General features: G+C 35.4%; 1 protein-coding gene across 15 annotated transcripts in view; it reads left to right on the top strand.

Annotated features, from left to right (window-relative positions):
* The first annotated feature begins 7,746 nt into the window (after positions 1 to 7,746).
* The window catches only part of RBM26 (RNA binding motif protein 26), an 80,588-nt gene continuing 62,282 nt past the window's right edge, over positions 7,747 to 26,052 (top strand). For 9 of the 15 annotated variants that reach the window (XM_039886960.1, XM_039886958.1, XM_039886954.1 and 6 more), the window contains exon 1: positions 7,752 to 8,298. In XM_039886960.1, the coding sequence (XP_039742894.1) occupies positions 8,228 to 8,298 (71 nt within the window). In that variant the 5' untranslated portion in view covers positions 7,752 to 8,227. Of the gene's footprint in view, positions 8,299 to 26,052 lie in introns of all 15 variants that reach the window. The other 6 variants (XR_005658189.1, XR_005658188.1, XR_005658187.1 and 3 more) reach the window with 2 other exon arrangements.

Raw genomic sequence — 26,052 nt, 5'->3', positions numbered from 1 at the left:
CTTGAATTTTCTAAAAAAAATATTTATATTCATGTTTCGATGGTTTCATCAGCATATACTAGGTTGTCTATTACATAATGCAGTACTGTTTGGAGAACTACAAATACTTTGGTATGGCATTATTGTAAAGTGTGAAAGGTGAAGAAATGAGATACAAAGTTGAATTGCAAGGCAGGTATCAATTATTAAAAAATCTAGGAAAAATGTGGTCTTTGTTATTTACTGACCCGAGTTCAATCTCTGCCATGTTTGGGCAAATCAAAGCCTTAATTTCCTCAGCTATAAAATGGGGATGCTAAATTGTGAAGATTAACATAATGAATGTAAAAAGCACTTAGCACAGTGCTTAATACCATAAAACACAATTTCAATTAACTATTTTTATTAATAAATTTGTACTTTAGCCTGAGAATGGTGAGTCAATAAAGAGTTTTAAATAGTGACATGATTAATAATGGGCTTTTATGAATTTCTTTGGCTACAGTGTGTAGTCTGGGTTTAGTGATAATGAGTACACTGTATGTGCCTTTAGGAGGAAGACTTAATAGATATTAATGGTTGATTGGATGGAAGCTGAATATACATATGTCTACATACATATGTAACACATTCATATACATACACATGCATACAATTCCAAAGTCTCCTGTAGAAACTGCCACAGATGACAGATAGATGTGAATCCCAGTATCCAGAAGAAAAAAATATATATAATATTATTAAAATCTGTCAGTGAAATAATGTGATATCTGTGCTGTCAAAATAATTTGGAATGTAGTAAGGGGACAGAATGGAGTATCAATGAAATAAGATTGACCATGAGTCAATTACTGTAGAAGCTAGATGATAGGGAAGATTAAATTTTTTTCTGTTTTTGTGTATGTTTAAAATTTTCCATAATAAAAAAAATTTTTTAAAAATCTATTAAAGCAAGGAAACCCAAAAAATAAAAAAATCTCAGGGGAGGCCTAACAGACTGGCTAGAATATAAGTTCCATGAGGGTTAAGACATTGCCTGTCTTTTTCACATTTGTATCTCCAGGGCCTAAAGAAGTTCATAGCATACAGTAGGCTCTTAGTATATATTTGTTGAATAAATAAACATTGGAGAACAAAACCCATAACCTGGGTGAGAGTCTAACAGCTCAGACTGAGAGTCAAGACTCCTGGGGTTCCTTTTATCCATCATGCTACATATGACATTCCATTAGCTATTTTAAGGATAAACATCTCAAGAAAACTACCCCCGGAGATAGCAAAGCAGATTCACAAACTTCAGTTGGGAATTCCACGAGAAGTAGGTATTTCATGCTTATATGCATATGATCCCCAGAGAGTTTCTGTGGGGACTCTGCCATCATTTCATTTAATTGCTTTTTTTTCAACAAAGATTTATTATGGAGATGTCGCTGTCCTTCAAATCAAGAATCCGAAGAAAACTATGTATACTCTATCTTCTTCCTCCTTTTATTCTTTGGCTAATAAGAGTGAGGGGAGGAATAAACAATCTTTTGAAGAAGGTTCACATCTACATTTTGTTCTTGTTTCCCCAGTAGCCTTAGGGCAAAACCGTCTATTACAAAAGTAATGATGTAGAACCTTAATTGGGGCTTTTGAAAATTCAAGCCCACTCTTACTGGTGGCCAGAATCTGAGCAGAGAAAAATGACCAACAACTCTGGAACAACAAACACAGCCTTATTAAATGCCCACATGAGACATTCTCTAAAATTTTAAAGCTCCACTGCCCACATCCCATAGCTACTAGCAATGTGTGGGTCTAGAGCCCTTTTGCTGTGGCTTGTTTTAATTGAAATGTATGATAACTGTAAAATATATACCGATGGTAAAGACTTAGTAACCAAATAAATAAATAAAATAGCTCAACGATATTTATATTAATTGCACATTGAAATGATATTTTAGATAAATTGGGCTAAATCAGTTATTAAAATTAATTTCATCTTTTTTTTTTTTTTACTTTTTAAAAATGTGGTCACTAGAAAATTTAAAATTACATATGTGCCTTACATTTTATTTTTATCAGAAACTGATTTTCCAAAATCTAAGGACTTTTCCTCTTTGATGGAACAAAATAGAGCTCAGTGTATTAATAGCATAACTCCTAGTCTTCTTACCCTACTGTTTTGGTATATTTTGGATCCTTTCCATAGAAGCACTGTGACATGGAGTCATTATAGTCAATCATCAGTATAAATGGAGTCCCACTGAAGAACTGGTGATTGTCCCTCAAACTCTTTTTTGCCAGAAGTATTCTTATCTTATTAAAGGGGAAATGAATAGTATGTCCTCTGATCCCAGTTTACACTATTAACAATTGCTGAAGTGTTTCCTCTTGAATTACCTAAGGACTTATCTCCAGTAAGCATTATTTTTCTTTCCAAGTTATCAGTGTCCACTCTCAGATGAGAAAACTATATTCCTTTTAACATGCTCTTAATTCTACTTCTAGGGAACTAAAAATTCTGACATTTACTAAGTTAAAGATGATTTACATCTCTTTTGTTATTTAAAAATCCTCAAGTTTAATTAACCTTTCTCTTAAAAGATGTATGTTCATGTTTTCAATTTATCTTGCCACAGTGAAAACCTTTCAATGACTGTGCATCATATTTTAAATAAAATCTAGTTCAAAAATCTTAATATGGCTCATGTTTATCTAATTTGACCTACAGCCATTTTCCCCCCTAACATGATACTCTGCCACTTCTTTGCCCTTCTTTAAGATCCTGATGTGTCTTTACCTTGGAACATTCCACAAGCTATTATGTTGGCCTGGAATGTACTTGTCTCTATTTTGTTTCACTTGGCTAACTTCTACTCATTATTCACTTTTCTTAACCATTTAAATATCATATCCTTAGAAAAGCCATGCTTGAGACTTTCTAGTCTAAATTATTATAATGGTTCATATTCCTCTTTATTTTCTTTCATAATACCTAATATAATTTGTAATCGTAAATTTTTTCCTATATGATTATTTGTTAAATGCCCCCCTTCTTTATCAGGCTATAAGTTCCTTGGGGCATATATTGTCCACCACTGTATTCTCAGCAAGTATGTCTGAAATGGAGCAGACTTTCAGTAAACATCTGTTGAATCATAAATTTGAAAGGCTCGATAGAGTTCAAAAGTTGAAAATAGGAGATAAGGAAGTAACTGATGAAACAAGATACCTAAAGAGGCCATAGGAAATTAAATTCAGAGCATTAGATAGAAGATAAAGTATATGTACATTAAAAATAAAATGAGAGGTACAAAATCAATGATGGCTATAGAAAGTTAAAGGTTTGTTAGAATACATGTCTTAGGAGAGATCATATTAAATCGAGGTAGCCAGGAATGGTTTCTAAGAAGTAATTTGGCCAAAAGTGATGATTAAATTCTATTAATTACAATTTTTTACAAATTTATAAAAATAGACTCAGATGAAATTACTTGTTATAGGTTGGGTTCTCTGGGAAGCAAATGTTGAGCTAGAGTTAGAAGTGCAAGAGGTTTACTAGAGAGTAGCACTTGTGAAAGGGAAAGCAGGGGAGCAGTATTGGGCTGGGGAGTCATTAGACTGTCATGTAGGCCTAACAAAGCTTCTGTCATCCCAGCATTAAGTATGTCCTTATACTATGCCTTGTTCAGTCTTTGGCTGAGGATAGGCAGGGGGAAGAGAGATTGCCCTGAGAATAGTGTAACTCCAGCCTGAAAGCTAAGAGAACCTAGGAGTTAACAGCTAGAGGCTATCAGCTAACTACATGCTTTGCAAGTTGAGTAGTGAGTACTCCCGTGAAGGTAGATCTGAGCAGTGCACCTCAGTGACAGCCGTACATTATAGGATGTCCATTCAACTCAAGGTGATCTATAAATTTAATGAAGAATTTTTTTGACAAGCTCAACAAGCTTGTTTTACGTATTTGGAAGACCAAAGATTCACATTTAGCTAAGCCAAATTTGAAAAAGAAGAGTGAAGAGGAAGGATTTGCTCTATTACACATTAAGATATTCTATATAATGATGGTAAATGAAAACGACATGGTATTGGTGTAGCCACAGACAGAGACCAACTGAAGAAGTCAGAACCAGAGCCCCATATAAACGGAAATATGAATATGTGATTAAGACGGCATCAAAAATCAATGAAGAAGGGACAGACTGTTAAATAGAATTATAGAGAAAAATTGGTTTGCCATTTGGAGAAAAATAAGATAGGTCTCCACCTTACACCATGTACACCAGGGATCCTCAACCCCCTGGTCACAGACCCGCACTGGTCCGTGGCCTGTTAGGAACCAAGCCGCACAGCAGGAGGTGAGGGGCGGGCAAGTGAGTGAAACTTCATTTGCAGCCACTCCCTAGCACTAGCATCACCATCTCAGCTCTTCAGAACATCAGGCATTAGATTTTCATATGCATTCCAGTCCCTAGTGCCAAAAAGGTTAGGGACCACTAGTATATGAACGTATTCCAGAGAGGATAAAAACCTAAATGTGATTCTCTGAAGAGAGTAATGAATTGTAAAGCACAAGTAGAAGAAAATATAGAATATCTCTGTGATGTTGAAATGCAGACTGAATTTTTAAATAAGACTCCAAAAGCACCACTGAGAGTAATAAGGCTGTATTCAACAGCTAGGAGAGAGAACTGGAAGAACCTGAGGAAGACTTAAGTACACTCTGGAGACTATATCTAGTATCAGGGAAGCTAAGTAAACCATTAAGATATATAAATCTGTTAGGAGATATATCATTATGACTTGCTTATCCAAAATACTTTCCCCTGCCTCTACTTCCCTCATATTTAAGATGAAGTACTTATCCTTCAATAAACATTTTTGAGTTCCAAACACTGTGCTAAGTGCAAGAAGTACAAAGAGGAATAAGCTTGAGTCCCAGTCTTTAAAGAGCTCATAATCAAGTTAGGGAGACAGATGAGAAAACTAAACAAAACATTTTATTTCCTATTCTGCAGATAGGAACCAAGAGGCAACTACCTTTGTCTAGGGCATCAGTGAAAAGTTGGTAGCTGAGCAAGGAGAAAAGTCATTCCACGCAAAAGGAACAGCACTAAAGAAGTCACAAGGCTTCAAAAGAGCATGGTGTGTTGAAAAATGTTAAGTCAGTAACCTAATGCTGAACATTCTGAAATATTTGCTACTGAATAGAGAGAATAGTCTATGGAGGCTGTTTTAGTCTTTTATTAGTAGCATTGATTATCACGTCAATTATCACCTTTGAAGGCAAAGCCAAAGAAGACGAAGCATTGAAGTGATTGAGGGATAAATGTTAATGGTTAAAGAGAGAAGCATGCTAGGAGGTAATAACTGTGGAAAGATAACAAGTACTGTTCCGCGGAGTTAGAGGAGCAAGAGATTCTATCAGCTACATTGGTCAGGAAAGATTTCATAGAAGTGGTAGGGCTTCATTTGATCATTCAAAAAACAGAGAACTGAGAACTGACTCTATCTCTTAGGGGCTGTGCTTGAAGCAGGAGATTTAAAATTGTATCCACTAAGGAACAGATACTCAGATAATAGAGGCAAGCAAAGGCTGATGTAAGAAAAACCTCAGAGAACTCTTGCTTTAGAGCAGAGAGGTCAGGGGTAGATTTCCAAAGGTGCTGTACTAAATTTTGATGGATTAGCAGAATTCCATCAAGTGAAAAGAAGAAAAACACATTTTGTAATGGCTCCATTTAACAAGAGAACACACCTCTTTCAAGGAACATGAAATAGTTCAGGATGGCTGGAGCAAAGGCTTAAAAGCTCTGAAAGAAGTTTCTAAGGCAAATAGGAAGGGGTTTGATTATGAAAGGTCTTTCATAGGATGTTAAAGAATTTGGATTTTTATTCTGAAGACAATGTGGGGGTGGATGAAGATTTTAAGCCGGGAAGTGACATGACTTAGATACAAATTTCACAATAATTGCTATTAAAGGCAATGATGATGAAGGTAATTCAATATGAACTGATATGGGGGCAACCTGGAGATATTAAAAGAGGTAGAGAGATTAAAAGGCTGTTGCTATTGTTTATTAAAAATAAGAGAAGACTAAACACACAGTAGCAGTGGTAGTCAGAGGATGGGTAAGGTTTGAACTGTCAGAAAAAGAAGTAAAGACATTCCCTGTGGAAATGATGTGAATAGATGTTTGGAAGAGGATGGTGAGCAAATCAGTTTACCTGGAGTATATCGTATTTGACAGTAGAATGCTGATTAGTTTTAGAAGTCTGGAGCGGAGGGCCAGAGTTATGGAACAGTTGGTGATGAGGTTAAAAGTGGTGGAGTCAGCCAGAGGCAAATCTATTAAACAAATAGCCTAAACAATTTGAATTACTTTTCTCCTAGCAATATTAAATTTTAAATCATTTTTATTGCAGTAAAATATACATAAAATTTACCACTTTAACCATTTTTGAGTGTACAGTTCAATGGCATTAAGTACATTTGCATTGTTGTGAACCATCAACATGGCCCACCTCCAGAACTTTTCAATCATCCCACACTGAAACTCTTTACTCATTAAGAAATAACTCCCCATTCTTCCCTACTACAATTCTACTTTTTGTCTCTAGGAGTTTGACTGCCCTAGGTACCTCACATAAGTGGAATTATATAATATTTGTTCTTTTGTGTTTGGCTTATTTCACTTAGCTAAATCACTTTAAACAACACCCTGGTTATTCAATAGCTAGATTCTAATTTGCATTCTACTCTGTATACTTTATTTTAAAACAAATGTCTAACTTTTCTTACTTGATCTTTTTCACTTTTACTAAGGACAGTTTGCTCTAGCAAAATATAAACCTAGAGTTCTTAACAACAATTTTGTGTCTGCCATAGAGAACTTTTTATTGGTTTACTCTTAAGTGGCTTTATATTATGAATTGTTTTCATTTCATTATAGTTTATGGGCACTAGACCTTTTGCAAAGTTCAACCTAGTACCTTAATGGTAGTAATAGCTAATAGAACAACTAAAGCAGGAAGCAACTTATTTGATCACTCAGAGAAGGGAAGTTAATTTATTTGGGATGCTGATATGAAGGCTCTCTTTTGAGAGTCTGTAATTTTCCTATCTGGGACTCAATGGGCTCTAAATGAAGAGAATTAAAAACACAAAAACACACACTTATTTTTAGCTAGAAAAAGGCCTGGAAGTTTCAGATGGTTGGAAATTATTTGAGACCTGTCAAGGATATCTTGCCTTTCATTTGGGGAATCCCTAGGTCATTAGCACTTTGCCAACAAGCGGAGTAATTTTGGACAAGACTAATCCTTTGGAGGTCTCAATGAGTTAGACCAGCCCGTGCCTCCCAAACTTGTCCACATCACAGCACATAGAGAATGTGGTATTGCAGGACATAGGTAAACGGAGGAGACAGCGCAAAAACAGCTGGAACCTACTGGCGGCCCTGCGTCCCAGCACACACGGGTGTGGATGCTCTTAAGCAGCGCTCTAGCACGCAGGTTTAGTCTAGCTGACGCGCCATGGCTGTTATAAAGGACGAGCTGGGGCTCCCCATGTTTCTGAAATCAGCAGTCTTTCCCTTCTTGCAAAAAAAAAAACAAAACCTAAAGTCTTTGTTCTTTAAGAGTAGTAAAGTGTAAACAGGCACCAAAACCGCAGACCACACAAATAAGCATAAAACAAACTACCGCAGTTGACCAGCGCACTCTCAGCTGAATCTTACGTCTCTTCCCAGCAGGCTCCGGGAGTCATCGCGAGACTTCATAAATTCTCGCGAGATTTATCGGCAGCCATCTTCTTGGGGGTGCTGGGAGCCGGGAAGACCCCCTGAATCCTTCCCATTGAGCTGCCCTTCGCCTTCGTTTTCTTCACTTTTGCCTGTTCTGCGTTGCCAACAAGCATCTGATCCTGAGACTGAGAGAAAGTCTGGGTCTAGGCGCGTGTCGCGCTGCCAGTCCAGAAAGATTCGCTGGAGTGGAGGGAAGGGGGAGGGCCCGGATAAACCGTTGCTGCCTTAGCCCGGGCCGGGGTCCGGGGAGGGGGAGCTCCTGGCACCCTGTGGACTCGCGGCCTGCGGCGGTCCTCGCAGAACTGTTCACCGATCGGGACTCGCGGGTACCTGCCACCGGCGCCTCCCACCGCAGCCCACGCGGGTGGCGCGCGGAGGAGGGGGCGGGGGCAGCGGCGGCTGTAGCGGCCGCGACCTGGGCGGGCTGAGGAGTGTGACGGGCCCGGGGGCCGCTGTGGATGGTTTCTAAAATGATCATTGAAAACTTCGAGGCACTGAAGACCTGGCTCAGCAAGACTCTCGAGCCCATGTGAGTATCGGGGCTATTTTCTTGCAGGGATGGAAGTGGGAGATAGGCAGACACAGATCTATGCAGTTTCTTCCAAGTGCCTGCGGTGGAGGCCAGAGCGGTAAACGGAGGTCCCAGGGCTTTGTTTTTTAATTTTTTCTTTTTTTTTTCACCTCGTTCCCAGGTTCTGGATATTCTTGAAAGCCTGAGCTGACCTTTATTTTATCGCTGAGTTGGTTCTTGAACCCCTGTCTCCTGTTCTTGTTTTCCGGTTATAGGTAGACCTACCCCAGCACGCGCGCGCGCACACACGCGCGCGCGCACACACACACACACATACACACACACACACGCACGCACACACGCATGCACACACGCGTAACGTTTGCCGGGGTCCTCACATATCGATTTCTTTTAGTGAATCTGAGCCTAACCTCCTTTCCACAGACTATTTTACTTTATTTAAACAAAGTCAGTGGACGTTATTAGGGATTTGGATAGTTCTAGTCTAAGCCACTTAACGTTTTACCTAGATACTATCTCTGAAAAAAAAAAAGGCCACGTCTCCCATGTACTATCTGGCATATCGGCACCTCTTAACTGATGAGAGATGTAACAGGTGCTGAGGTGCTCGGTAAAATTCTGTTTTCCTACTTCCACGTTTGTTCGAGGAGGAAGAAAATGTAGTCTATCCATATGGACTATTTGACAGTTTTAAGCGGGATGCTGTAGATGCACTGTTTTTGGTGGGGGGGGGCTAGAGGGGATGTTCAGATTGTTGAAATGTTTTAGATTGGAAAATTAAGGAGTGTTTTAAGGATTTATCTCTTGACTACATAACAAATATTTTATGTGCCAAGTGCTTTATCAGAATTAGTTGATTTACAATAAACAACTTAAAGTACAGTGGGGAAAATGTACTCATTTAATAATTTATTAAGCACCTATTAGGTCTGTGGGAGGCTTTGGGGATAGAGCTTTCAAATTCCAAAGTCTACAAGACATAACAAACACAAGTTAGATAATTTCAGGTTATAAGAGCAATGATGGTTGTAATAATAGAAGATCATGTAAAAGAGTGATAAGAAGGCCTCTCAGAGAAGGTGACATTTGAGCAACATGGGGGAAGAAGGAATCATCTCTGTGAAACTCTGGAAAGAGAGTGTTCTTTGCAAAAGGGACAGCAAGTGCGAAAGCCCTGTAGCAGAAGTGATCATGGTGTGTTCCAAGAAGAGAAAGAAGGCAATTGTGGCTGTAGGGAAACTTGAGATAGGAGAGAGAATGGAAGCGCATGAAGTTGGAGAAGTAGGGGCCAAATCATGTAAGATCTTCTAGGCTATGGTCAAGAGCTAGGATTTTATTTAAATTATAGTGGGAAGAGAAGTGATTTATTTAAAACAGGCAAGGACTGATTTTATTTTAACCAGCTGCTTTGTGGGGATTAAAGAGTCAAGAATAGAGGCAAGGAGACCATTCTGAAGGGCATCGTAGGCAAAGATGTAGATAGTTCTGATAGTGGAAACAGAGAGCTCAATATATTTTATAAGCAGATCTGATAGAACTTGCTGTTGGATTGCATATGGGAGATAAGGGAAAGGGAGATCAAGGATGATCTAGGTAGCCTAAGTAACTAGATGGCTGATGGTAAAGAAGGTTGAGGGGAAGAGTGAAGGGTCGTTGGTTTTGATCATTAAGTGTAAGGTGTTATATATCTAAGGGAGATGTCAAATAGGTATTTAGGTATATGAGTCTGGAACTCGGGCCAGGACTAGAGAAATTTGGAGTCATACAGATAGTATTTAAAGCCATAGAACTGTGGGAGATTTCTTAGGAAGAATGTGTAGATGAGGAAGAGAGCCCAGGTCTGAGGTAGGGAGAAAATTGAGGTATCTGTTACTAAAGAAATGTATGACAAAAGAGGCAAGTTAGCTTAATGGGATGCTGCAGAATGGATGAAAAAATTATAGGCAGATAAGTGGCCCTTAGATTTGCAAGGTAGAATTCATTGGTGACCTTAAAATAGTTTCACTGGAATGGGGTGGCGTAGATAAAAGCCCTATTTCAGTGGATTGGAAAGAGTGGGCAGCGGTGCACAATGGTTATTGAGAGGGAAAACTCTAGAACCAGAAGGGCTGGCTCTGAAATCTTTCTCTGCCATTTAACAGCTATATAATATTGGGTAAGTTACTTAACTCAATGCCTCTGTGTCCTTATCTCCTTAATCAAGAAAATAATGAATATGTATTAAAATCTTTGAACATGGCTTGGTTTTACTAAGCACTCAATAAGTATTAGGTGAACAGAAAACTTAAAAAAATATTGAGTTGACTTTTTTTAAGCTTTCAGTTTTTAAATTACTTGCTTTACTACTTTTTCCTTTTTTCTCACCAACCTAAAAATTTATAGTTATTTATAGCTACTTAGTGTGTGTGCTTATAATTTTTCTTGAGTCTCAATAAAGCATATTCCAGGTGCCATATAGCCTACTCAGAGGACTAGCCCTGCAGTGATTACTGTTTGAATAAATAAGGCACTAATAGTAGAACGCAGGCAGTGGTAGGAATTGGGATTGGTCATTTTGTAACGTACATTGCTGTGGTAAAATTGAGCCCTTATCCAAGTTCCTGTCCTTAAATTGCATTTCAGGTGAATTCTTTTAGATAATGACTTTTCAAGCTGATTCCAATTATTTAATAAGACCCATGGTTTCTAACCTTGGTTTCGTGAAACTAACGTATATTTGTTAACTGAAGGGATTTTTTTGCTTTGCTTTAAAGCTATATAATTGCCAAATAGCACCTGTTGGAGGAACATTTGAAGGACCAAGGATAAGATGTCACTCAAACTTGTATAGAACCTTTTAGGTGCTTGTGCTAGTAAGGCATCCCATGGTTTTGAACTTACTCCACATTTTGAATATATTAACTCAGCAAACATTTATTGAGCACCTAATGTACTCTGCTAAGCAATGTGTTAGATGTTGGGAAAATAGGAAACAAAACATGAAATGACTATCTTCATATTAACCATTTAGCAGGTAATACAGATGTTGAACTCTGTACTACAAGACTGAGTGTTAATGAAGTCCAGAATGTTGTCCAAATATATGTCTGGGAGGTCAGGAAAGGCTTTCTTAGCGTTATTAAGTTTGACCTCAGCCTGAGAAGATGAAGAGCAATTTGCTGGGGCAAAATGATGGGAATGGAGAGCTGTGAGAGCATTCTAGGTTTTGGGGAACAAATTGGATGAATGCACTAAAATGAAATAAAAAAAGGCATTTTGGAGGAACTGAAGGAAATTGAAAAAAGAATAGAAGGAAGAATAGCATTGGATAGCTGTGGAGAGAGGACCCAGATCATATAAGACTGTGTTGAGTCATGTTAAAGCTTTTGAATGTCAGTGAAAGATAATAGGAAGCCAGTAAAGGGTTTAGGGCAGGAGAGTGTTCAGATTGACGTTCAAAAAAAACTTAGCTTGATTGCAGTTTCAGCATGAAATAAAAGCTGATAAGCCTATATTTTATTTGATTATGAGGTCTGTAGGTGAATAAGTGTTAAAATGAATTATTGAAAATGTAGGTGTTAAAATTATTTCGAAATACTTAGATTGATATTTTGTTCTCTCAAACATTTGCTTAGTCATACTTGCTAATAAAATTAGATATTGGTTTTTCCTCTAACCTTTTTTTTTTTTTTTTTTAAATGTGAAGTCCTGGACAAAAATTTAAGCTTTTTTTTTTTTTGATGTTCAATTTTTCTCTTTTCATTTTCTAAGTAGAAGTTTTCCTACTATATTTTAAAACTTTTTAATGAGTTTACACAGTACTAAAGTTGGTAATTTAATAAAATCATTAACTTAGCTGAAGGGAACCTTAAGAACTAATCAAACTCTTTAGTTTTTCAGAAGATGAAATTGAAAGGCGGATAGACTTAATGATGTGCCCAGATTTTGTGAGTTTAGTAGGAAAGAACAGAATGCCTAATTTTGTGTCCCTGCTGCTATGTAGTGCTGCGAAGGTAGTATTGTATAGTAGAAAGAAAATAAGTCTTGTGTCCACATAGACCGATGTTCAACTCTTAGTCGTGCCACTTGTTGACTGAGTACTGTAGGCTGATGAACCTCCTCTTTCCTTACTGGTATAATAGAATTATACTTGTTTCCTTCTATAGTTGAAAGGATTAAATGAGGCATATTTTTAAAAATCTTTTTTCATCTTTTTCTTTTTAAATTTAATTTTCAGTTAACATAACATTTAATATATTAGTTTCAGGTATACACCATAATGGTTAGACATTTATATCATTTATGAAATAATCCCCTTGATTAGTCTAGTACTCACCTGGCATTATACTTAGTTATTGCAATATTGTTGACTATATTACTTATGTTGTATTTGGGAGGCATATTTTTTAGAGCCTAGCCATTTCCTCCTCCTTTAAATACTAGTTGATTAAACACAGATAGATTACATTACTACTATTGCTACTGTTCCTATTATCACTACCATTGCTGCTGCCACTGCCACTGCCACTGCCACTGCCACCTAACATTTGTATGCATTCTTAAAAGTTTTGCATTCTTCCAAGTTCTGTGAAGTAAGCATTGTTACCTCCATTTTGCAAGTGATGACACTGAAGCACTAAAGCAAAAATTAAGATACTTGCCCAGCATCACACAGTTAGCTATGCATGTGCCTAAACAGTGATTTAAACTCAAGCTTCTTGACTCTGGATTCGTGTTCTTAATTTACTACTACATAATACAGTGTATTCTTTCCTATTACTGTATATAATCTTTTTATTATTACAAAACAAAATTCTAAAGCATTATAGTTATCTCTGCTTTAGAGTTAAAGAAACCTCCTTAGATCTTTTGTAGTCTTTCCCCCTTCACCCACACTTGTTACTGTACCTTTCTTACCACATTAAAATTTATTTTTGTTCCTGTATTACAGGAAGAACTGAAAGGTGATTTTTTTTACTTCTGAACTTTACTCCTGTTTCTCTTCTTTGATCTTTTCCTTTCTTCAGATTCCTTTGGGCATAGAAAGTCAATCTTCCATTCCTTAGAGAAGAAGAACTCGGCAACAATTGCAGCAAAAACTAAACAAAAATAAATCATACTTTTCTTCTAGTCACTTTCATGTTAGCTTTCTTTCACTGGTAAATCTTGAAATAGTAGTTTTTAATTTTCACTCATTTGCTCCCAATCATTTATTTCTTAACGTTTTATAACATAGTTTCTGCTTAGTTTCAACCAAAATTGTTTCCCCTGGTGTTACCAATAATTTATGTTTACTAAATGTAAAGATTTTCGATGATTTTTTAATTTGACCTGTGTGTATAACATTAGACAATGTTGATTCTGCCTTTTTCGTGTTTTTAAATTTCTGAGGTCTTGATTCCCTAATACTATTGGATCTTTTCAAATTCGTCCTATTCCAGTTAGTTCTTTTTCTTGCCTTTTAATTGTATTTTGCAAAGTCTGTTCCATGACTTTTTCTTAACCCTTTCTACTCCTCACATCTCATTCACATTCATTCCTGTGGATGATTTCTATTATAATCTGTGCCAATGGTTCTTAAAAATGATTTTTGTGTGTGTTGTAGATTCTTTGAAAGTTTTATTAAAGACTTCATTCCTTACTATGTTGTATCTACTACATACACATTTGCATTGAATTTCAGAGCATTTCCAAGAGAACCTCTATGCAGTTATTTTTCACTTATGTATGTTTGACTTAACCACCCTTCATAGCCTTCAGAGCTTATCTCCAATTGCTAGATGTATACACACCCGGTTCTCTTATCTGAGCTTCAAACTGTTTCTAAAAATGTTCTCTGAATTCCCTTATCTCTATTTCATTTCTCCAAATTATCCAGTGTTGACCGACGTAAGAAACTTCCAAACCTGTAGAGAATTTTTATTTTTAAAAGTTTAAATTCTTTAAAGATCTCAAATGCTCTCGAGAATGACAGTTTTACCGTTTCTTTTTTACATTTGGAACTAGGAAGGGAATTTAAGGAAAATCAATTAAGGTGGGAAAAAGAAAGGTATGGGATAGTTAAGATTACGTGCTCCCTTGAGGTTGGTTTTCCAGGGGTCTGGAAAAGAGCATTATTTCCGGCATATTAAAGGTGTTTTAACCGAGATACACAAGAACACTGGATAGGGCTCCTTTAAAAACCTTTTACTGAAGAAGATACATGTCTGGGGCATGACTAGTCACCCATCATAACCTGACCAGTTAGGAATTTGTGATCACATCACCCTGGTAAGTTCCATCACTGAACTTACCAGTTTTATTACAGAACCCCTTCTTTTGTCAACACAGGCTCGAGGTTTTATTTTTTGGCTTCTTCCCTTATTTCTTTTCCCTCATTCAGTTAATCATTGGGTTCTGTCTCTCTTAATAATTCTTACTAATAACATTGCTCAGTAAGGGTCTTCATTCTTTATCTAAACCATTGTAATTTGTTTCCTAACAAACTTTCTTGTCTCTAGTCCTTTTTCCCACGTCTGTCATGAATACTGTACCTCGTTTATATCCTATTATTTGATCAAAATTTTTAGCAATCCTAAATAAGTTGCTTTTTAACTTGGTTTTCAGAACTCTAATTATCTGCTTCAAATTCTCTTTACAGCTTATATCTTCCTGTTTTTTTTTTACATGAGTCTTAATTTCAGCAAAGCTGAACTTTTTATTGTCATTCTGCATTACATTGTTTCTACTGTCCCTTTTTTCCCGACTTTAAGTAGTAGGTGACATTCATTGATTATATGCTAACGCTGTACATTCGTTGTATGTGGACTAGGTTCTGTTATCTCAATTTTATTTTATTTATTTATTTTTATTTTTTAGGTGAGGCAACCTTCGGTTGACCTCACAGATTGTAAGAACTTTGTCAGCTTACAATTCCTTATTTTTTTTATTTTTTACACCTACAGCACCTGGTCTTCCTAGGTGGTCTCCCAACCAGGCCCAACCCTGTTTAGCTTCTGAGATCAGAGGAGATTGGGCTTGTTCAGAGTAGCATGGCCTTAGACCTGTTATCTCAGTTTTAAAGATGAGGAAATTGAGTCTTAGGACGATAAGTAATACACTTCATTCATAGCTAGTAAATGGAGACAGGATTCAAAACATGACATTTTAATTCTAGAACCTTCTTGTACATAGTGATGTATTGCTTTTCTCCATTTCCTTTATCTGTGTTGAACTCAAAGGTCAAGTTTGATTCCAGTTCTTCCAGAAAGCTATTTATGATCTATCCAGCTGGAAGCAATGACATGATTTTCTCTTCTAGCGTTAGTTTGCACATTCTGTGACACTCATCAATTGCACACTTATTTAGTAGTTAATTCATACTTGTTTTAGCTTCATCATTATTGTTTAAGGGCCTTCAGAGTAGACTCCAAAACTTGCCTTCGTGTTCTGTACAACACCCAGCACAATGCCTTGTGTGTGGTATGCACCTGAGAAATAAATTAGTGAAAATTTGTAGTTTGTGTACCCATAAAGGGGCGTATAATATATGCTGTATTTTACCTGGAAGAGAAGCAGATACATGAGCAGTTGGAAGATTTACTAATCCCTGGGTCTGTTTTTATTTTTACTTAATAGCACCTTAAGATTAGCTAGAGCTTAGTGATATTTTTTAGGAGAAAGAACACTGAAGAATATTAACATTTACTCATTATTGTTGGATGCTGCAATGTTCAAGATTGCTGGCCTACATGGAGCTACACAAAAAAGAATTATGCATGTTAATCGTAATCCGATGAATTTTACAGCTGGTAGAAGAGTTTTTCAGTAATTATTGGCTAAATTATTTTTCATTACCTTCTTTATCCCTTTAATTTTTATTGAGTTGACATTCATTGCCACATTTCACTGCTGCAGCCTTACTTGGCTTTTCTATCTGAATGCTGAGTAGTTAAAATGAATTTAGCCTTTCTTTGTTTGAGCACTCCCTTATCTTTGCTTATGGTACTTCTCAAATAAATTTAATTTATATGCATAAGCCAAGAAACAGGGATAGTGTTATGAAAAAAATGGAAAATAAGATAGCCAATGTTTGGTAGATATTGAGCATGACTAACTCAAGCTAGAGGTAAACAGCTGGGAATTTTTTTTTCTTACTCCTGCTTACTTAGTCCCACAGAATAAAGAGAAATGAGTGGTTGGTAAACCCTTTCTATCCTGTTTACTCACTACTCTCCAATTACTTTATTTTTGTGGAAAAATTCGTTTCAGTCCACTTTTGAAACAGGTAAAGGTTATTTTTAACTTGGGGTCATATTTACTATTTTTTGTGTGTATGAAATAAAGGAGTACATTTGAGATATGTTACTCAGTGATTCTTCCAGAGATATTTTACCAGCATACAACCAAATATGTTTATGTAGTCTACTTTTGACTTTTTTACATGATTGGTATCATATTTGGAGGTCATTCGTATAATACACAAAAGACTTGTCTTTTTTTTAAGGCTGCCTAGTATTTTAGTGTAATGGATATAGTGTAATTATTTAACCATTCCTTATTGACAAATTGCACAAATAGTAGTACAGTGTATATCTTTACCACTTGTAAGTTTATAATTAACATAAACAGATTAGTTGGATATGTTTTGACATGTTATATACACCTGTGTAATCACCACATAAAACAAAATATGGAACATTCTCTGGAAAAGTTCTCTTGTGCCCCTTTCTAGGTTTTACTTTCCTTCCCCAACAAAGGCAGCCACTTTCTAAGTTTGGCATTTATGAATATGGCTGCTAAAAATATTCAAGTCTTTGTGGAAATATTTTCTTTTGGGTAAATACCTAGGAGAGTAATTGCTAGGTCATAGGGTAGTTGTATATGTTTAGCATTGTAAGAAACTGCCAAAATGTTTCTAAAGTGGTTGAACCATTTCACATTGCTACCTGTGATGTATGAGAGGTTAGTTCCACATCCTCAATAATATTTAACTCAAGTTTTTAAAAAAATTTTAGTGCGAAATAGCATCCTATTATTATTTTTTGTACTGACAGTTTAATTCTGTTTATGGGTTTAATTTGGCATTTTCCTGATGACTAATGCTATCGAGGACCTTTTTATGTGCTTATTTACTATCATATCTTCTTTCGTAAAGTGTTTAAGTCTTGCTTATTTTCAAAATTGGACTGTCTTTTATCGTTGATTTCTAGGTCTTTATATATTCCTGTGCAATATATGTGCTATAAATATTTTTTTCCCACTCTGGCTTATATATAATATCTTTTTGTGAGCAGAAATTTAAAAAATTTTTAAGTCCAATTTATTTTTTATATGGTTAGTGCTTTTGTATCCAAGAAACTTTTGTCTCTTCTATGATCATGAAAATATTCTATGTTCTAGAAATGTTTTGCCTCTGGGTTTTTTGTTTAGGTCTATTATTTATCTCAAATGAATTTAAAAACTATGTGTGTATATATATATATATATATATATATATATATATATATATGGAGTGAGATAGGATTAATGGTTCCTTTTTTTCCTTTAATATGAATGTCGTCATATTTTTCAGAAATATTTGTTAAAAAGACTTCTCATTGGATAACTTTGCATCTTGGTTGAAAATCAATTGACTGTGCATGTATGAATCTATTTCTGGACTCTTTGTTAATCAAATGATATTTGTTTATTCTGCTCATACTACACTGTCTAAAGCTAACTAGCTTAGAGTAAGTGTTGAAATCAGATTACATAAGTCTTCCAACTTTGTCCTTTTTGAAGATTGTCTTGGTTATGCAGAATAACCAAGCTTGCATTTCCCTATAAAGGGAAGGATCCCCTAGTCAGCTTCTACAAGAAAGCCTGTGTGATTGTTGGTGGGGATTTTATTGAACGTAGAGATAAGTATTAGAAGGAAGACTATAATATTTAGTCTTTGAGTCCATGAATATGGTATATCTCTCCATTGAAGTCTTCAATTTTTCCTAGTGATAATTTCTAGGTTTTTCCATGTGGCTCTTTTTAATAGTTTCTGTGTATTAGCTGAAGTTTTCTATTTCCTTACGCATGTTGTCCACATGTTTTAATAAATTCTCCAGCATTTTTATCATAGTTTTTTAAAAGTTCTTTCCCAATAATTCTGTAATTTGGGCCATCTTTGAGTATGCTTCCATTTACTGTTCTCATATGGACCACATTTTCTTACTATTTTGTGTTTCTTGTTATTTGATCTTGTGCTCAACATTTTGTGTAAAAGAACACTGGAGACTCACAGTGGAGACTGAAATAAATAAGATTTATCTTCAGTAAGGGCCATGCTCTTTCTTTTGTTAGGCCACTGGAGTAGAGGCTGAGTCATTTGCTCTGTAGTGACCTGGTTTGGAGCTTTATAACAATTTCGATTCAGTTCACCATTGGCTTCTAATGTTTTGAGGGTAGGACCAGTATTTTCCCTTTCATGGGCCCTGGAATCTGAGCAATAATGAGATTCTGGATACCTCCAGGCCCCCAGCTTTTGAAACTTGGTGAATCATCTCTTCTTGCTTCACAGTCCTGCTACCAGGTTTTTGAGTTGCTGAGATCTCTTTAGTCTCACCTCTGGCTTTCATTATATTTGTAGCTATCTTTCAGTATTATTGCTTTGTTGCTCTTTTCCTTGTCATTTGTAAGGTAATCACTCAGTTCTCTCTCAAGGCTTAGAATGCCCCAGAGGAGTTTTGCTTAGCCCTCTGCTCCACTCCCACACTTTGCAGGTTGAAAGTTGGGGGTGTGTTGACAGATCTCTTCTAGTTCTTCTCTGCTCCTAGAACTACTCCTGACTTTTTGGTTGGTAAGTGTTGATGAGGGGTTGTAGTTGAGGGTCCTTGGGATTCTAATCTGTCTTGACAACCTGTATGTGACTGTTAAAAGATGATTAAAAGTTTGGCTGTTTTCTCTTTGCCTCCATCTGTGGCAGATTTCTCTTCTTGCCTTTCCACCAGGATTAAGAGTAACCATGGTTTCTTTTCTCTTATAAGGGGCTTGCCACCTTCTTAATTAGTTCGTTTTCTTGCATCCTCCTCTCTTTGGGCTTTAAAAATAGCATAATTTTGTAGCTTAACTGGCATGTTTTTTGTTGTTAGGATGAAAACATTGATTTCTTGTTATTTTCCACATCCAGCCAGAAGTGGAACTTCTAATGTAGTTTTAATATGCATTTGTCTTATAGTTAGATTTATCAATTTTTATGATGTGTAAGAGCCATATATATTTTTTCTGTTGTTTATACCCTTTCTAGTTTTTCTCTTGCATTGTTGATTTCTTAAGTTAATTTGTAGGAGCTTTTCATATTTTAAGGAAACTGTGCAGTAGCTCTTTCCCCATACAGGTATTTATGTTTTGATTCTGCTTATGGTAATTTTTTAAGAATAGAAATATTTTATTTGTGTAGTTAGGTTTATCTTTCCTTTCATGGTGTCTAGGTTTTGTATCATAGTCAGAAAACTACTTCATTCTGAGATGAAGATATTTATAGTAATGATTATATGGCAATAGCTATCACTAATAATGCTTATTATTATATGCCAGTGTATTAATTGACTTAACACAGTAAGTCAGTAAGCCAGAAATTGAACCAAGTCACTCTGTATCTTTAGAGTTCTCTAGTGGTGTGATCCATGTCTTCTGTAATCTTATTTTTAATACTTAAAACTTTTATCTACCTGAAATGGATAATGTTTTAGTGTCAGGTATGAAGTATGGGTCTAGTTTTATTGGTTTATTTTCATTCAGGTATATACAAAGTTATCCCTATGCAATTGACTGCATAATCCATGTTTTCCTAATTTGAAATGTCACCTATTTACACACAAAATCATTACACAAATTTGGTTTAGTCTAGACTTTTTATATATTACGTTGATCTTATGTTAGACCACATTCTCAATTTTTGGTGAGTTATAATTTCTAGTAAGGTTAATCCCCAATCACTGATACCTGTTCTGAACATTTTCCTGGTCATTTTTGCTTGATTGTCTTCCTCTTAAAAATATTTTATTATAAAAAATTTCAAATACACAGTAAAGTTGAAAATTTAAGTGACACACCTATACCACTTATATTCTGCTATTAACATTTTAGTGTACTTAACACTTTCATCCTTTGATGTATTTCACAGTAAATTGCACACATCAGTGCACTTACCCTTAAATACTTTAGCATGCATATTATTAATTAGAGTTTAGTATTTGTTTACAGTTTAATTTTTTGATGTAAATTGTATAGTGTACACAAATCTTAAGTGTACCCCTTGATGAGTTTTGACAAATGCATACCTTTGTAACTCAGTCCCCTCTCAAAATAAAGAACATTACCATCACCCTGGAAAGTTTCCTCATTCTTCTTCTCATGCTCCCACTTACCCCTAGAAGCAAGCACTATTCTGTTTTTCTCCCCACTGTATATTAGTTTTGCCTGTTCTAGACCTTCATATAAATGGAATAATAGACTAGGTACTATTTTGAATAAGACTTTTTACTCTTAATGTTCTTGAGGTTTATTCTTGTTGCATGTATCTATAGTTTCTTTTGTGAATGGTATTCCAATGTCAGATTAATGCTATATAGTTATAATAATTCCTATAGTATTTTTAGTTGATTAATTTTTAGTCCCAATTAATCTTTTTCTTTTAATTGAAAATGTTTGCTTGTTTTAATAAAATTAAACAAATATAGAAGTATAAGCAAAAAGTGAGTTTTCTAACCCTTTCTCAAGACCCATGTATAAACATGTAAGCATATATTTATAAAAATAAACAAGTATAATGTTTAGGTATATAATGTTTTTACAGGGTCATAGTATTCATGTGTCACTAACGTAATATTTCAGGTAACAGACACTGTGTACGTATATTCCAACATGAGTATGTTCTTAAGTAGATTCCTATTCCTTCTAGTGGCTCCATAGTGTTACATTATATGCATATACTACATTTTCTTTTAATAGTATTTTAAGATGTGACCATTACTTTTAGAAAAAAATTATCTTATTTTGTAAACCATGAAAATAATTCCTACACCTACATATAGTTACAGGAAAGAAAAGTTACCAGAACACTTAGAAATGAAGTGTAAAAATCTTTATACTTTCCACTCTAACACTCTTAGTATTAATAAGTACTCTTTATACTTTTAAGTGGCTGAAATCCAGTCTTATTGAGTGGCTGTACCACAGTAACCATATTGTTCTTATGTGTCATTTAGTTTGTTTCCTATTTTCAAAAAATTTACAGTATTTCCCCCTTATCCACAGGTTCACTTTCCATGGTTTTAGTTACCTGTGGTCAGCTGCAGTTCAAAAATATTAAATGGAAAGTCCAGAAATAAATTCATAAGTTATAAATTGTGTGCCGATCTGAGTAGCCTAATGAAATCTCATGTCATCCCACTCCTTACTGCCAGGACGTGAATCATTTCTTTGTCCAGCATGTGCACACTGTATATGTTATCTGCCCGTTAGATTATAGTCACTTAGTTGCCGTCTTGATTATCAGATTGGTTATGTGTGTGTGTGTGTGTGTGAGAGAGAGAGAGAGAGAGAGAGAGATTATTATAATTGTTCTGTTTTAGTATTAGTTATTAATTTCTTATTTTGCCTAATTTATAAATTAAAGTTTATCATCGGCATGCATGTATAGGAAAAAAACAATGTATAGAGGGTTCAGTCTATCCACCATTTCAGTATTGACTGGGGGTCTTGGAATGTTTCCTCTTCGAATAAAGGACAGCTTTGTAAATAAGTCTGCAATATACATCTTCCCCTATGTTGTCATTTGTTCATCTGTCTTTCTTTCTCTCCCTCCCTCCTTTTCTCCTATTTTCCCCCACCATTGTTCTCATTAGTAGAAATTATTTTCCAATGTCACCTAATTCTGTCAGAGGCCTTTTTAATATTAAGAGATGGATGTTTGAAAGTTTGGCCAAGTAGGTGTTCTTTTGGTAGTGGTGGTTTTAATGTAGTAGTTTCAGATAAACTGGTTTTACGATATCATGTGATGCATTGTGGCAAGTAATTCCTTTAGTTTTCTTGTCTCAAAGAGCCATTTAAAAAGAGTGACAGAAGATAATGTCAGTATATGGTCTGTTTTGTTGACTTCTTTATAACTTTCTATATCCTGCTATTCCTACACTTCCTGTGTCTCTGCCTACATTCTCCAATTATTAATTTTTAATTGCCTACTGACATTTAAAAAGTTGATATGAAAAACACTTCTAAAAATTTCAAGTGAAGTCAGTTATTAAAAATGAAAACCATTTGAATGATTATAAATCCTATATATAAGAATTAATATGCCATTCAGCAGATCACTTGTTGCCTGTTGCTATGTGTAATACAGTTCTAATTGATTATAATTTGATGATGTAACATTGTGTAAGATTAAGGTATACAGTTTGTTACTTTGATACATTTATATTGTAATGTAGTTATCGAAGTAGTGGTACTTATCACATTACTTATATAATTAAGTACAATGTTACTACCTATATTCATTATACTGTTAATTAGGTCTCTATGGCTTATTTACTACTTGTTACAAATTTGTACCCTGTTTAAATCCTGTTTAAACACCATCACTCTATCTCCCTCCCATCCTCTGGTAACCACCATACTGTTATCTGTGTCTGTGAGTTTGTTCATTTTTTACTTTGTGTTTTATTATCCCATGTATGAGTGAAATATGGTTCTTTTCCATCTGACTTATTTCACTTAGCATGATAACTCTCAAGATCCACCCATATTGTCACAAATAACAGTATTTCATCTTATTTTTTGTGGCTGAGTAGAATTCTGTTGTATAAATGTACCACATCTTCTTTATCTTATCATTGGTTGAAAGACATTTAAGTTGTTTCATGTCTTGGTTATTGTGAATAATGTTGCAGGTAACATAGGGATACATATATCTTTATGAATAAGTGTTTTTAAATTTTCTGGGTAGATAAACAGAATAGGGGTTTCTGGGTCATATGGTAGCTGTTTTCCATAGTGATTTTTTTCAGTCTCCTCTTTTTTTTTTTTTTTTAATATTTCGTGTCTCTGCTCTAGAGTTTTGCTTTGTGGTTACCATGAGGTTTACATAAAACATCTCATAGATAAAACAGTCCTTTTTCTGCTGATTACAATTTGCCTGTTAAGATTCCATCTTTTCACTCTTCTCCTTTTATATTTTTGATGTCACATTTCTTTATGCTGTCATTTTGTTACTTAGTTGTAGCTATAGTTGTTTTTAATACTCTTCTTTAACTTTTATGCTGTAGTTTTAGTTAAATATGCTATTCTTAAAAAGTTACCATATTCTAATTCTGGCTGTTAATCAGAGTTTTTGTATACGTTTTTCCTTTTTGTTTTAGCTTTATTATTTTTGTAAGGTAGGTCTGTCTACTGGTGGTGAACTCTCTCAGCTTTTGTTTGTCTGGGAAAGCCTTTATTTCTCCTTAATATCTGAAGGATAATTTTGCCCAGTAGAGGATTCTTGGCTGAATGTTTATTTTTCAATATTTGGAATACAGTCATTGGTTAATGATGGATCTATGTTCTGAGAAATGTGTTGTCAGGTGCTTTTGTCATTTTGTGAACATCGTAGAGTGCACTTATGCAAACCTAGATGATACAGCCTTCTACACACCTAGACTCAATAGTATATAGCCTATTGCTCCTAGATTACTGCTTGTTACTGTACTAAATAGTGTAGATAGTTGTAATACAATGGTATTTGTGTATCTAAACCTATCTAAACATACATAGGTACAGACAAAATACACTATAAAAGATAAAAAATGGTAAACCCTTAGGGCACTTACTGTGAATGGAGCTTGCAGGACTGGAAGTTGCCCTGGGTGAGTGGTAAGTGAATGTGAAGGCCTAGGACATTACTGTACACTACTATAAACTTTATAAACATTCTACACTTAGGCTACCTTAAATGTATGAAAAATATTTTTCTTCGAAAATACAATAAACTTTTAAATTCTTTTTTTATAATACTTAGCTTAAAATACAAACACATTGTACAGAATATTTTTTCTTTCTATGTTTTATTCTATTTAAAATTTTTATTTTTTTACATTTTTAGTTTTTTTTGTTGTTAAAAACTAAGTCACACATCTTAGGCCTACACAGGGCAGGATCATCAATATCACTGTCTTCCAGCTCCACATATTATCTCACTGGAAGGTCATCAGGAGCAGTATCATGCTTGGAGCTGTCATCTCCAATAATAGCAATGCCTTCTAGAATACCTCCTGAGGGACCTGCCTGAGCCTCTTGTTGAGGAAGTGTTACTATTTTCAGAAATATATCTATAGTGGTTTGCTTTTTCTTCTTACAGATTCACTTGTAAGCAGATAATGTGCCATGACCATTCCTTTCTATTAATGAAAACCTCTCATTGTTGAGGGTCCATGCTTTCAAACTTTTAAAGGAGCTTGTTATGGTCTGAAAAAGATTCGGCTAAGCCCTTCACTGTATTTTCTTGAGGGTTCTTTTTATTTTTCTGCAGTTTCTGTTCTCTTGCCTTGGCTTCAGCTATGCATTCCTGTTCCCATTCTGGTAACTCCTTATTAGTCAGTTCCTCAGTAACTGCCTCTAGGAGCTCCTCAATGCCATCCTCATCCACGCCCAAGTTAAAGTTGTTTGCCATCTCAACAACAGCCTTGATGAATTTTGCAAGCTTTGTGTTACAATACTATGATGTCACTAGGCAATAGACATTTTTCAGCTGTGTTGTAGTCTTATGGGGACCGCCATTGTGCCTATAGTCCATCATTGACCAAAACGTTGTTATGCAGTGCCTGGTTGTATGTCATTCTGCTCTCTCCTGGCGTTTTTAGTTTCTGCTGAGAAATCCGTTGAAAGCCTAATGGGGGTACCTTTGTAGGTTACTGTTTTGTGTTTTTTTTTTTCCTCCCACTGCTAATGTTAATTGACTAATGACAGTTTTAACATGTCTTGGAGAAGGTTTTTTTGTATTGAGATAATAAGGTGTCTTAGTTTCATGAACTTGTATTTCCAGTTCCTTCCCTAGATATGGGAAGTTCTCAGCTATTATTTCTTTAAATACACTCTCTGCTCCCTTCTTTCTCCATTCTCTTTCCAGGATACCCATTATTCTTATGTTGGCTTTTCTAATGGAGTCAGGTATTTCTCATAGGGCTTCTTAACTAAAAAAAAAAAAAAAAAAGTTAGTTCTTGCTCTTCTTCCACCTGAACCATTTTTATATATGTTCTCTAGTTTGCTAATAATATTTTCCATGTGATCTGCTTTATTTTCAGTGCATTCTAATGTATTTAAAAATCTCATTTATTGAGTTCTTCAGCTCCAGAATTCGTTTAATTCTTAGAATTTCTATCTTTTAGGTAAAGTACTGCTTCTGCTTGTTAATTTTATTCCTGAGATCATTGTATTACCTTTCTGAGTTTTCTTGTGGCTTGTTGCATTTCTTTGTAATAGCTAATTTTTTTTTTGTCAGTAACATCACAATATTTCATGTATTTGGGTTTATTTGCTGGAAAATTATTTTCTTTCTGTGAATACTGTGTTACTGTGACTTGTGGTGTTTGATGAGAGGTGCCTCTCCTGCCACATTTGAAGCAGTGAACTCTTTTAAGCAAGGCTTTGTTAGTTTGATTCTAGCAGTTCAACAGGTTGGTAGTTAGGGGCCTTCCTTTTGTTTTCCAGAAGGGGGCGCTATGGCTCAAGTTTTCGTTTCTCTTAGTGGAGCTAACTTACTGCCAAAGTTGGGAATACTGTCATTT

This window comes from Pteropus medius, unplaced genomic scaffold, assembly GCF_902729225.1.
Source record: "Pteropus medius unplaced genomic scaffold, Ma_sr-lr_union100, whole genome shotgun sequence".
Classification (NCBI taxonomy): domain Eukaryota; kingdom Metazoa; phylum Chordata; class Mammalia; order Chiroptera; family Pteropodidae; genus Pteropus; species Pteropus medius.
The sequence above is the reverse complement of the archived record's forward strand: the minus strand, read 5'-3'. Positions and strand labels throughout refer to the sequence as shown.